Source organism: Tamandua tetradactyla, chromosome 4 (assembly GCF_023851605.1).
Source record: "Tamandua tetradactyla isolate mTamTet1 chromosome 4, mTamTet1.pri, whole genome shotgun sequence".
Classification (NCBI taxonomy): Eukaryota; Metazoa; Chordata; class Mammalia; order Pilosa; family Myrmecophagidae; genus Tamandua; species Tamandua tetradactyla.
In genome coordinates this window covers 112,483,498-112,496,332 of record NC_135330.1, presented here as the reverse complement: position 1 = coordinate 112,496,332, position 12,835 = coordinate 112,483,498, and the positions used below count along the sequence as shown (strand labels likewise).

Here is a 12,835-nt window from a genome sequence, read left to right as displayed (position 1 = left end):
AATAACAAGTACAAGCAACTATAGTACCACCTCAAGGGGTGGAGTGAAGCTAGAAGTAAACGAAAACAACCATTGCCATGACAAGTATAAACACTGTAGTCAGGAGTTAGTTCTGGGCTGACTCAGGTTCCTTCACTAATAAACATTAGGGAATTGTCTCTGTGATCATAAGACTCTAAAGTTGTGAAACACGAGTTAGCTTCTCAGTGTCTGCCCATGCAAAAAATAATAATAAAAAAAATAAATTAAAGTTGCAAAACACAATAAGGGGGTACAAGCAGGGCCAGTCACAAGGTTTTCACTATCACAAGATAAAGGTTAGCTAGTTATACAATCATCAAAGATCAAGACATCTGGGTTGTAGTTCAGTAGGGGTTCTAATTTGCTAGCTGCCAGAATGCAATATACCAGAAAACGGAATGGCTTTTAAAAGGGGAATTTAATCAGTTGCAAGTTTACAGTTCTAAGGCTGAGAAAATGTCCCAGTTAAAACAAGTCTATGGAAATGTCCAATCAAAGGCATCCAGGGAAAGATACCTTCGTTCAAGAAGGCCAATGAAGTTCAGGGTTTCTCTCTCATGTGAGAAGGCACATGGCGAATAGGGTCAGGGTTACTCTCTCATCTGGAAAAGCATGTGGCGAATAAGGCATCATCTGCTAGCTCTCTCTCCTGGCTTCCTGTTTCATGAAGCTCCCCAGAAGGCGTTTTCCTTCTTCATTTCCAAAGGTCGCTGGCTGGTGGACTCTACTTCTCATAGCTATGTCATTCTCCTCTGCTTTCTCCAAAATGTTTCCTCTTTTATAGGATTCCAGTAAACTAATCAAGACCCACCCAAATGGGTGGAGACACATCTCTACCTAATCCAGTTTAACAACCACTCTTGATTAAATCATATCTCCGAGGGGATGATCTGATTACAGTTTCAAACATACAATACTGAATAGGCATTAGAAGAAGCGGCTGCCTTTACAAATGGGATTAGAGTTGAAATATGGCTTTTCTAGCATATATATATCCTTTCAAACTAGCACAATAGGTTTTAGTAATTTTAGATATCTCCTTTTGGCTATTTTATAATATCCTATAAAGTAAGAAAAAGGCATCCATATAGTGATTTGGTCTCCTAATTATTTGTTAATTCTTAATTTCTCAGTTGCGCCATGACTCCTCTCCTTGGAACAGTGTGATTTACTGTTGTTTAGCTATCATTTGGAAGTCATAGAGAGATTGCTCCAAGATGATGGAGGAAAGCTGGGTAGGGCTGATATAAGTGGTGGAGGGACAGGAAGGAAGCCCCAGTGGGAGGTGCTGATGAGGCAGGTGAACACAAGATGCAGCTCTGGGCAGCCAGTAAAGGAGGATGATACCAGGATGCAGCCCTTTGGGCATGTGCCTGGGAATGGGGGCCTCAGATAAAACAGGAACTGGGTGCCAGGAGATCAATCCAAATGCAGGAAGAATGACTTTGGCTACCTCAAACGGATGCTGGTTTTGGGGAAAATGTTAGTGGAAAGCTATTTTAGTCTCTCAAGTCTAAGGTCATTAGGAGAGTGTAATTTAATTTAAAACTGGTCGTTCTAACCTTCTATCAACTATAGATCCTTTAATGAGGCTGCTACTTCTATGAGGACAATGTTTCTCAAACTTTAATATGCAGATTCTGACTTTATTAAAATGCAGATTCTGATCCAGTAGCTCGGGGTGGGCTGAGGTTCTGTGTTTCTAATCAGCCTCCACGCGCCCCTGGTCTGAGCACCAGTCTTGAAGTTTGCATATTATGGGCTTCTAAGGTGGGCCTGGAGCTGGATTTGAGTGTCTGGGTTCTTGGCCTTGCTGCGAGAAAGAATACAAGGGCACACTGACAGAGCAAGCAGGTGAAAAACTTATTACGTACACATGTGAGAAGGCATGCAGGCACTCTTGCAAGAAGAAAGAGGCAAGAGGAGAGGGGCTCTGGCACTGTGGGGCAATCTTTTATAGAGTTTTGTTACTTTTGTTATTTTTCTTAACTATTTGACTACAGTTCCCTTCTCTCTCCTTTGTGGATGCCTGAGCATAGATGACTCACTCAGGTGATGCTAGTTAGCCCCAGGTACCATTTATTGCTTCGCTTTACTTGCTCCCCGGTCCCTCTCCTTGTTCAGGAAGGTTCCTTTTACCTTCCCTTCTTTCCAGGGTGGTCAGTTGTACATTTGGGTGGGTCATATACAGGTTATGCAAAATAACAAAATATGCAGGTTATTTTGTGTAGGTGGGTAGCCCCAGAGAGGTTGTCTGGGCAGGACAGGTCCTCCTGGCCTCAATTAACAGTCCTTGTCCAAAGCTCCTACACAGTATCTTCTCTTCCCTCTCAGGTCCCTGCCCTTGCCTGCCTCAGGTCCAAGGCATAGCCAAGTCCATAAATGTCTACTCAATCATGAATGGTTACATTAGATCCCATAGAGCTTTAGAATGAAAAATTTGCTTGCCTTCTAATTCCCTTAAAGTTATTACAAAAAGGATTGATGATAGCTCTCTATTGACCAAACTACATGTTTAAATAGCCTCCCCATTTTGGATATGCTGGATAACATAAAAATCACTGCCATTTTGCTGACCCATCCTGGGAAAATTAATGGTGAGGTAGTAGGTATTGACTAGATTATGCATGTTTTCATGCCTGATGCAAGATGGATTGTTAAATATATGAAGATGTTAGACATGAGCAAACATTTAAACAATTTTCTCTTTTCCTTCTTCCCTCCCTCTCTCCCTTCCTCCTTTCCTCCCTCCCTCCTCCCCTCCCCTCCCTCCTTCCCTTCCTTCCTTCCCTCCTTTCTCCAGTCATTCAACTGATAAACCTACCTTTCAGAAGTAGGGGAGAGATAGTACTGCATAAAAAACAGTATTTGGCAGCCAAAAGTTTAATTACTGGAATTTTGTTAGGAAACTCAAAGAGACTAGATTTCATAAGAAGATAGGGCAATGCTACTAACTTGTTCTGAGCAGCAGCCCTCTTTTCTAGGTCACGAGCCTGACAGAGGCATGCTGGGCAATACAATGTCAAGTTCATGAAGAGGGCACTGCAGGCAATTACTCCAATCCTGATGGTACGCCCACCTGGGTTGGACAAAGAACAAAGGTCAAAGATATTTCAGTAGCTGTGTGTGAGAACGGGTAAAGAACTGCCAAAAAGGTTGGGTCAGGAGCTATGATCCCAGGGATACTGGGAAGCACACGGAGTTGATTTTCATGCATTAGGCATCAGAGATGGGCTGGTTCAAGCTGGGCTAAGAGTTTACACAGTCTTTACAATCACGAGGCCATAACTGTGCTCCAAGGGACAGACTAGGTGTGTATGTGTGTGAGTGTGTGTGTTCAGACAGATAAAATCACTAAGTTGGCCAATACTGGCCCAGCGCATTTTATCAGTCTTGTCTGAATGTCATCATTTCCATCTAGACAAGAATCCATTCTATTCTAAAAACTTTGCAGGTAAGTCACTGTCACAACTTTTCTCATAATAACTTCTCTCTGTCCAGCATCCCCTGCAATCAGGAAACATTTGCTCATACTTAATATAAATCAAAAATTTTAAAGAGTTACTGAGCTTGTATTAAAAATCTAGAAATGCGCTTGACTGTCTGGGTGGGAGAAACACGTAAAGCATGGTTTGTACTCAATTCTTCTTATTGTCAGAGCTTAGCTCTTCCACAAAACTTTTGTACATCTTTAGTCCAGAATTCATTTCCATCTCACTCCCATATTTTATATACTTTCTTAAAGCATTTATCACATTCTTCTTTGCATTTCATTTGGAGCGTGTGTGTGTGTGTATCATCCTCTCTTGCTAGATTAACATGGTATTTTAGCCAGAAAATGGAAGTATTGCAATAGATAGACAAAGATGTCCCACTCAGCTTAGGGATTCTTTGCAAAATAATTTAAAACAACTTAAGAAGAGGATCCATGTTTTACTCCCCAGTGTTCAATAACATTGCTAGGGCAGAAACTTAAATATGTACTCGTTGACTTAAAACGAACATTCTGTGCAAAAAAAAGTAGGTAAAAGATCATTCACTATGGCCGTATTTGCTGTAACAAAACATTGAAACAATTTGAATCTCCATTTGTAGGTTGCTGATGAAATACATTTCAGCACACCCATACAGAATTCTATGCACCCCTTGAAACAACCGAGGCTCTCTGCATGGACCAGGATAGGGTCTTAAGTGAAACAGTGAGATGATTAACGATGTGCATGGTGTGTTAATATGAATTCAAACTGGTGTGCATATGCGTGTTACAATAGGTGCATAGGATACTACTGGAAGGAGCCAAAAGTAATTAGTACTAGAGGTTGCTGGCTAGGAGGGGAGATGGAGGAGTGGCACAGAGGCAGTGATGTGGGCTGATAAACCAGTTCTCCTTAGAAATAAACCTTTATTTGTAGGGATTGACAATTTCTGTGGTATAGATACTCCACCATGGCCTGCAGGTGAATTAATAAACCTTCAGAAGGAAAGACCTACAGACACCCAAAATACAGTGAACATTTTATTTGGAGAGATCCCAAGCATTATTTCATCTTCATTTTTTTCACAAAGACAGTTACATTCTTCTTTCCTGGAAGCAGATGGGGAAGGATCATCTGAAGTTCAGACTAAGGCAAGGCTGGCCACTTTGCAGGCATATGCAGCAGAAATATGGGCTCAGAGAAGCCACACATTGGCTTCCTGGGCCCACTGCCAAGGAACAGATCCAGGGGGATGCATTTTCATCGCTTTGAAAAATGGGTAAATCCCATTACATACCATCGCTAAGGGGGACACCTCACGGATGAGCCCTTTCACCATGGGAGACAGGGTTTGGTGTTGGCTCACAAAGCTCTGTGGCTTTTAGCCTTCAGTTGATTTCGTGGAATTGCTTCATCTATCAGGGTTGTCCAGATTCTCACTGTTCTAGTTTTGTTTAGGAATTATCCAGATGTTCAGAAAATGAGCTCTTCAGAAAGCAACTCAGCCAGGTCTCATCTAGGGTGTATTTATTCTGCCCTTGACATCTGGTTACGGATGGGCGGGAGGGGTGTTCATTGGCACATACGGCCCCCTGGCGTGGGATGGCAAAAGTTTTCTATAAGTACCAAAAAAGTCAACACTGATCATATGGCCTGGCAGGAGTCAATAAGATTAAAATCAGAGATAAAATGAAAGCAGAGCAGGATTGCTCCCAAATGTCACCAGATATTTATTTAGCCAGACCACAAAAAACTAGACCTAAGGTGCAGGGCTAACTATATTGAAGAGGCAGCACCCCAAAGGATAGAGGATTGGTTACAGCCCCACGCTGCCCTCTGGTGGTTGGCTGCTTCATTACACCCTCTTTGGAGTCAACCTTTGGCCAAAAATGATGAACCTATATACTTGATGGCACAGTATTCAAGATGTTAGATCTAGTCTGAGCCCAAACCTTACAGTTAACAACAGAGAGCCTCTTACTGGATGGAAGCATGAAAAGATGATGATATTTGAGACCCCAGTTCTGAACAAAGGCTCTGATGATGAAGCTTATTCTGTTGGCTACTCTTGGGACCCCCCACAGCGTAATAAATTCTGATTTATCAGATGTTCTAAAGGGCCCAGAGACAAGGGTGGCCAGCAGAGGTGAGCCCCAAAGACGGTGCCATTCTGTAAGGCTGGAGAACAAAGTCAAGGGAGGCAGAGCGGAGGGGAGAGGTGACAGAGAGAGGCTTGTGACAGCTCCCCGAGCTTCCAGGAGCATCCGGTGCCTGCATCTGACCCCGCCTGCCGGGCTCACACCCTCTTCATTCCTCTCCCCATGAGGCACGCAAACACCGTCATGACCATCTTGGGGTTCACTTCAACCAGGTCTTCTGGGAGAGCGTACACTCTCGCGCCAATCTTTCGGGCCATGGAGATGGCATATCTACAAGGGGGAAAGGATGAAGAATGAGGGGACCCAAGCAATAAAGGAAGATCAGATGTGGCAGTCAGGACACGGTTGCTCCCGGGACAGCTGGAGCCAGTCCCTGAGAGCTTCCTTCTTTTGTAGGCAAATCTTAACTCAACAAAGCCTCCAACTTCATCAGACTTGCAATCTAGCCTCATGACAGTTATCAAATTTATTTTATTTGTCCTTAGAGTCCACCCCAGGCAGGGGGAGGTTGGATGCCCACAACAATAAGTCTTTTCTTGGGCTGTGCTGCATAAACTCGTAGAATTTGCGCTAGAAAAAATGTTCAGACTGTATTTTCACTACAGAAACATTTTTTACAAGAAAGAAAAGAAATTTGCATCTATAACACCTCAACCTTACACATCGATTCCTTCATTCCTTGTTCTAACCCAATCCTTGCCCACATATACATGCACTTATGTATGTGACTATAATACTTGAATAGCCAGAATTTTATGAGACTTTTTGCACATAAAATTATTATAGCTGCATCAGAAATTTTGCTCTATTTATAGTTATATACAGATAATATTATACAAAGATAATTAATTGCAATCTATTCTCAATTATGCTCGCACTACTGCCTGGCTTTTCTTTTATTCACCTCATTTATTATCTTGTAATCTCTGGTTACTCCAGAGATTCTCCAATCTACTTGAGGCCCTATCACTCCCTCCTGCTTTTCTAGAATGACTTTACCTCTTAGTTTATTTATCAAATTAAATGAAAAACAAGAGCAGTCACCATTCTCTTTCCTTGTCCACTTCTCAATAGCTTCCTCTGTATTAATTATTAATTATTTTAAAATAAAATTAATTCTTCCATTACAAAACATAGAAGGAACATGTTTAAGTGTTAGAAAATAGTTGTTGTTTTTTAAATTCATGCACAATTTGTCACAGTAATATAACCATTCTTAGCATTTGGGGTAGTGTTTTTTACCCATTTCTCTAAGTACGTTTGTCTCATGAGTGCTTAGGACCCTGGGCTCTGAAGTTAAATTCTGGATCTCAGCTGCACCATTTAATAATTGCACAGCCTTGGGACTGATTGCATCGCCTGGAACATCTGGATTCAATGCTTTTTACTTTTTCAAATCTGTGAGTCTTCATGTGTGCCCTTCTCTCTGCCTGGAATTTTCTTCCTATGTCCTTTGCCTGACTACCTCCTGCTTACCTGTCCTTTCGATCTCAGCCTGGATGTCATTCGCTGTAAAGAGATTTCCAACTGATCCAGCCCCTTTCTTGTACTCCCCCACAGTACTCTGTACTATGTATGTGACTAATTATTTTTAAATAAAATTTTATTTTCACACCCATCCCTAGCACTCATCCCACTCTATTGTAATTGTTGTTTAATTATTTCCATTAGACTATGCTAAGCATAAGTGTATCAAGAACACAATTCCCCACTTTCCCAAGCTGGGGACAGAGGGAAGGGCTGCTGGCCACTAGTCACTTAACTTCTGACCTGCTTGGAGGAAGGTACCTATCTAGAGCAAGGGACACCGAACATTTCTCTGTAAAGGACCAGGTAGCAAATATTTTAGGTTTTGTGGTCACTACTCAACTCTGCCACTGAAGCGGGAAAGCAGCCATAGACCAATGTAAACAAGGGGATGTGGCTGTGTTCCATGGCTCACTTCTTTACAAAAACAGGTGACAGGTCATAACTGGCTTGTAGATGGTGGTTGGCCAACCCTTATTCTAGAGAAATCATTCCACAGGTGACCTGAATAGGAAAGCAAATGGTAGCTGCTCCCCAGTTGGGAAAGGCTTGCCTTGAACATCTCCCTGAATTTTTATATTCATGGATATTCTCAAATGGGGTGCTTGTATTTGGTGCCTGCCACATACAAAATTTAGTTAGGAAGTCTATAGATTATGATTAAGAAATTGTTTTTATGAAACTATCGACTTGCTTATCAATTGCAAGAATACTCTTGCAGTTTTGTTTGTTTGTTTGTTTTACTCTCAATTCTAATTCCCAGGGCCTTAAACTGCTAATATACCACATCTAAAATACTGATGATGAGACTACAACAAATTATGAAGGGAAGAGGAACTAATAATGACAATAAATTTCTTGCACAAAGGCTCTAGCAGTAAACTACAGCTATCCAATTGCTGTTTTGGTTCTCCCTTGCCAGATCTCAAGTTTGTTCACATACTTAGCGTTGTTGAGCTTCTCTTCATCACCCAGGTCTTCTGTCTTCAAAAGGTCATAGTTAATGGAACCTGGTCGAATGGCATCAATGAGATCCAGAACAGGTAGGCTGGTACAGATCTTTGGATCCTGCACAGAGAGAGGGGGAAGGGATTTTTTTTTTCTCTTTCCCCCAACATGTCCCAAAGTTGCTTCAGGGAAGTGGGTGATTCTTTCCTCTTCAATATGAAACCTATACAGCCTGGTATGAGAATGGAGTGAATAAGGCAGATGGTGCTACAAATCAGCAATGCTTTCTGTAGGGAGCTTGGTAACTTCCTGAGGTTCTCCAAGAAAGCAAATCCATTGTCTGCTAACAGACAAGGAATCTTTCTCAAACAGTGAAGGGAAGGGAGTTAGTACAACTAGAAAGAAACACAGAGGGTAAGATGCGATATACCTAATGTAACTGTTGGTAATGTAGTGATACAGTGTGGGGAGGGAAAGTTTCAAAAAGAAGCAATCTGTGGTAGGTTTAGTTGAGCATCCCAATGAAGACACGCTCTTATTCTCAATCCTTATTCCTCTGGGTCTGAATTTATTTGCAAATAGAAACTTTTGAAGATCTTATTATTGCCAGTTAAGATGTAGCTAAGTGACTCAGGCCGGGCCTTAATTCTAAGGCATAAAAGCCTATATCAATGGCTCTTAATATAATTTTCCTCTCTCTTGCCTCAAGAGTCGACCACAGCCTTGGGGAACCGTGAGATGCAGAGGTAAAGAGACAATTGCATGTCACTGGCCAAGAATGGTGAAGTCCAAGCAGCTCATATTTTGAGGGTTCAAATCAGATAAATTCTGAGCAAGAAACAGGACCTAAGACCCCTGCTGGGTGCTAGGTTTCCAACAAGTTTTCTCAATAGGTAGAACATTACATTTTGGAAATAGAATGGGTCTGTTTTTATTTACTCTTGGTTAATAAAAGAACTATCACCAAATTACCAAGAATATGCAATCATCATCTAATTTTCATATTAGCTTTAGCTTCTACTAACAACAGAAATTTTGGGTGAAGGAGCCCAGATGAAGCAAAATGGAAAGATCTGAGTTTCAGCTTCATTCCTACTTTCTGCCTTCAGCCTTGTGAAGGCATTGTTAGGCAGAGAATTGGCCAGCAACTGGTGGTAGAAGTAAAAGAGGGGGAAACTGAGATTATTTCCAAAATGTTTCATCAAGAGTGAGATGTGGGGTGGTACACCGGTGGCTCAGTGGCAGAATTCTTGCCTGCTGTGCCAAAGACCTGAGTTCAATTCCCGGAGCCTCCCCATGCCAAAAAAAAAAAGTGGGTTGTGTTCATTTTCTAAGGGTTTTCATGCACTTAAAAGAAACATGGGGCTAATTTGACATTTTCCTCTGGTATACCATGTGATCTTTTTTTATTTGTCTAATTCTCTAATGATTTAGTGTAAGAGCAGGAGAAAATTACCAGAGAGTATCACAAAGAATTTGTCACACGTTTGAAAAGTGACCCCCAGCACAGCTCGCCAAATCCTGTCCCCATAAGAACATCCCAGAGGCAAAGGACAGTGTCATAGGTTGGTAAGTTCAGCTGTTTGCAAAGAGAAGCTCCTTAGGCTATTTAACTGGCCACTTTCTATTATAGGTTAAATGACCTATCAATATACTCTGCTCTCCCCCTTTGGAAGTCACTGGCAATTAGTAGCCATGGCCTCAGGAAGTTACCTGAGCTTCAGTTTCCCAGCCTATAAAATGAGGGAACTAGTCAAGCCAACTTCACAAATCTGTGATGGTGCCATGAGACAAGTTGAACCAGGAGTCCTTGACACTTGTGTACACATTCTGTGTCAGGAAGCCCCTCTGCTCTTCTATGCCTTGCCTGTCCAAGTCTCGTTCAGGAAGAACTTGCTTACTTCTGTCACCAGCCTCTGCCCCCATCTCTGCTCAGGTCCCCAGATTGGACAGCCAGTTGGGGGTGGGGCAGAGGGGACCACTCTGGGGGGTGAGCTTCCATGGGGTGGGATGGGGGAATGGGATGCTTTCACCCACACAGATTTTCTGCCCTTATTGGTGGAACTTGCTCTGGGTTTTGGAACTGGGGGATAAATTTCTTAAAGAACTGCATCACAAACCCTGCCAATACATCTCGGAAGGAGTTTCCCCGCCCACTGCCCACCAGATCCTGACCTTTAAAAGTTAGAAAAATGTAGTTAGGACAGCATAAGCATTATAATATGGATTAAGGACCCACGTCCCTAGTGGAAGAATCTAGCTCATATGCGAAGCACAAGTTAAAAAATTTAATAAAAGATAATACTGTTATTAATAAAAACGGGATTTGGATACAATTACATCAGTGTTTCTTCCCAAAAAAAGACTATGTGGGAGAGCATTTAATATTTCACCATTATCATGTTAAAAACCTGAATATGGACCTGTACACATTTAAAAAATATCACATTTCATGTTTCTCTGAAAGAACAATGCTTAAAATGATGTATAACAATGATGGTTTTGTAATTATTAGTTATTATGAAAGAAAATAAGATTCAAGAAAGGTGTCAGTGAAATGGTCCAGAAACATCAAAACAATAATGGCCTGTTCAAACAAAATCGAAATGGGAGGAGCAAACACCCAACATTGAAGGCCACTTTAAAACATAATGAAAACAATGAAGATAAACAAAATGGTGAGAGGCCCTTAGTAAAAGACTAAGAGTTTTTACCTTGAAACTGGAGATGGACGACGTTTTCCCCGCTTCCTTCAATGTCGTATTCACCCAGTTGACAATAGTGTCATCGTTGACCTTCTGTCCTCCCCCAATTTCTTCGAGGATGTTCAGTGTGTACCTGGGCAAAATCAAGAATGATTTGTGGAGAAAAGTTGCCAAAGAATTAAGCGTAACATCAAGTAGCTGGGATAGAAATTTTATTCTCTTTTTAGTTCACCACAGGCGATAGCTTGAACACCATTACACTTGAGGGAAAAAAGAACATAAATGATATCAGCTCCTTTTTTGAATAACTTACAGTGTAACTTCATGATTGCTTTAATGAAATGCACAGCAAGGACCTTCTGAGCGCTGTCACTGTGCAGGAAGAGAAAACAGAAGAGAAGACAAGCAAAGCAAGGAAAACAAAGAACTTGAACCCGTGACATTTTTCTTAAAGGAACCGTAAATACCAAAGAACGATTCAATGCCAGAAAATTCCAAGTAGCCAAAAATAATGGAAGGAAACTATAAAGGAGCTTATTTTTATATCAAAGGTAGAAATATTAGGAAAAGAATGAGAATAAGGTCATTTCTGGTCCGAGGGTCAGAATCACCTCAGAAACTGCTGTGAGAATTGAGTGTCTGAGGAAACACTTATTAAGAAGAGGTTTCAAGTTCTGAAGACTTCATGGAGCAGAGAAGAATCACCACTCCCTTAAACTACTTCATTCTGAGAGGGGAAATGCCAGAAAGCAAACCAAGCAGCTGGGGACCAAGGTTTGCTGATTTTCTGGTTCAGGTTTGCAGGAGAGATCAAATTACACAGGAAAGCCTTTCAAGGCTAGGTAGGATTACAGAGCCAATTTTTCCAACTGAGACTCAAATATTCTGCAGTTGAATCCTGCCTGGACCCACCTATCCAAATGCATTCTCTCTGGGACTTGGGTGTCCCAGGATTTTGCTTAGCTAATCCACTGGGTGTCTTCCTTCGTTTGCTGCATCTATGGAAAGCACAATTCTCCCACGATTTTCCACGTGGTTTTCAAGTTGAATCCCTGAAATCGGAGCAATGCCTTGCTTCCTCTAGGCTAAAACAACTTTCCTTCATTGTAGATGGGAGGAAACGTTTCTTTATCTAAAGCTCATATTTATCAAACTAGCAGCAGAATCCCCTCAATTATACCCCGCAGATCCCCCTCAAATCCACTGGCCCCCTTTGCCTTCTGCCTCTCCTCCCCGTTAGGAGTCCCAGAATTAACTTTTTCTTAAGTATAGGGCTGGTCATGCCATTTTAAAAATGATTCTCAAGGCCCAAAGAATACAGGTCCAAATCCTTTGCAAGGCACACGAGGTTCCTCACGCTTCTGACTTGGGGGTCTCTGCAAGCGCAGCTCAGATTTCCTCGACCCCCAGCCTTCGGCCCGCCGCGCTCCCCACGCGTGGCATCTGCTCGCTTCAACCGCGCAGGGCCAGCGCCGCACCACGCCTGCCCACTGGCACCTGCGATCCTGCCTCCGGGACGCTGCCTTCCCCTCAAGCTGAATTTCTGGTCCTCTGAACAAGACTGGCACATATATCACTTTTCCCACTGAATCATTATCACCAGGCTTGGTTCCAGCCTGTCTGCCAGAGCTTTTGATATGGCTGATACACACGTCTCTGTCTGTCCACCATCCCCTACCCCCACCCACAGAGTCCATCACTGAGTTTCCAGGGTCAGCAGAGCACCCAGGGCATATCAGGCATCTAGTAAATCAGAGGACAGTGGAAGTGGGGGTGGGGTGGGGGTGGGGGGGGGGGGTGAAATAAACGGAAAGAGCGCCTTTGTCCGGGGAAAGGAAACCATAAAATGATCTGGCGATGGTGAAGATGGGCAAAGCTTAGTCTGAACCCAGCAAATGCTCATTTCTTAGCCCAGAAAAGCCTGAAGAATAATGATCACAAACGGGATAACTCTCGCATAGATTTTCAAAATCCTCCGAGTTTGGAAGACATCTAGTTT

The 12,835-nt window shown here is 42.3% G+C and overlaps 1 protein-coding gene across 1 annotated transcript in view; it reads right to left on the bottom strand.

Moving 5' to 3' along the window:
* Positions 1–4,524: 4,524 nt before the first annotated feature.
* LCP1 (lymphocyte cytosolic protein 1) overlaps positions 4,525–12,835 on the bottom strand; it is a 51,068-nt gene continuing 42,757 nt past the window's right edge. The window contains exons 14-16 of the mRNA XM_077158264.1: positions 10,846–10,969; positions 8,127–8,251; positions 4,525–5,926 (exon numbers count right to left, since the gene is read on the bottom strand). Coding sequence (XP_077014379.1) covers positions 5,794–5,926; positions 8,127–8,251; positions 10,846–10,969 — 382 coding nt within the window. The 3' untranslated portion in view covers positions 4,525–5,793. The remainder of the gene's footprint in view (positions 5,927–8,126; positions 8,252–10,845; positions 10,970–12,835) is intronic.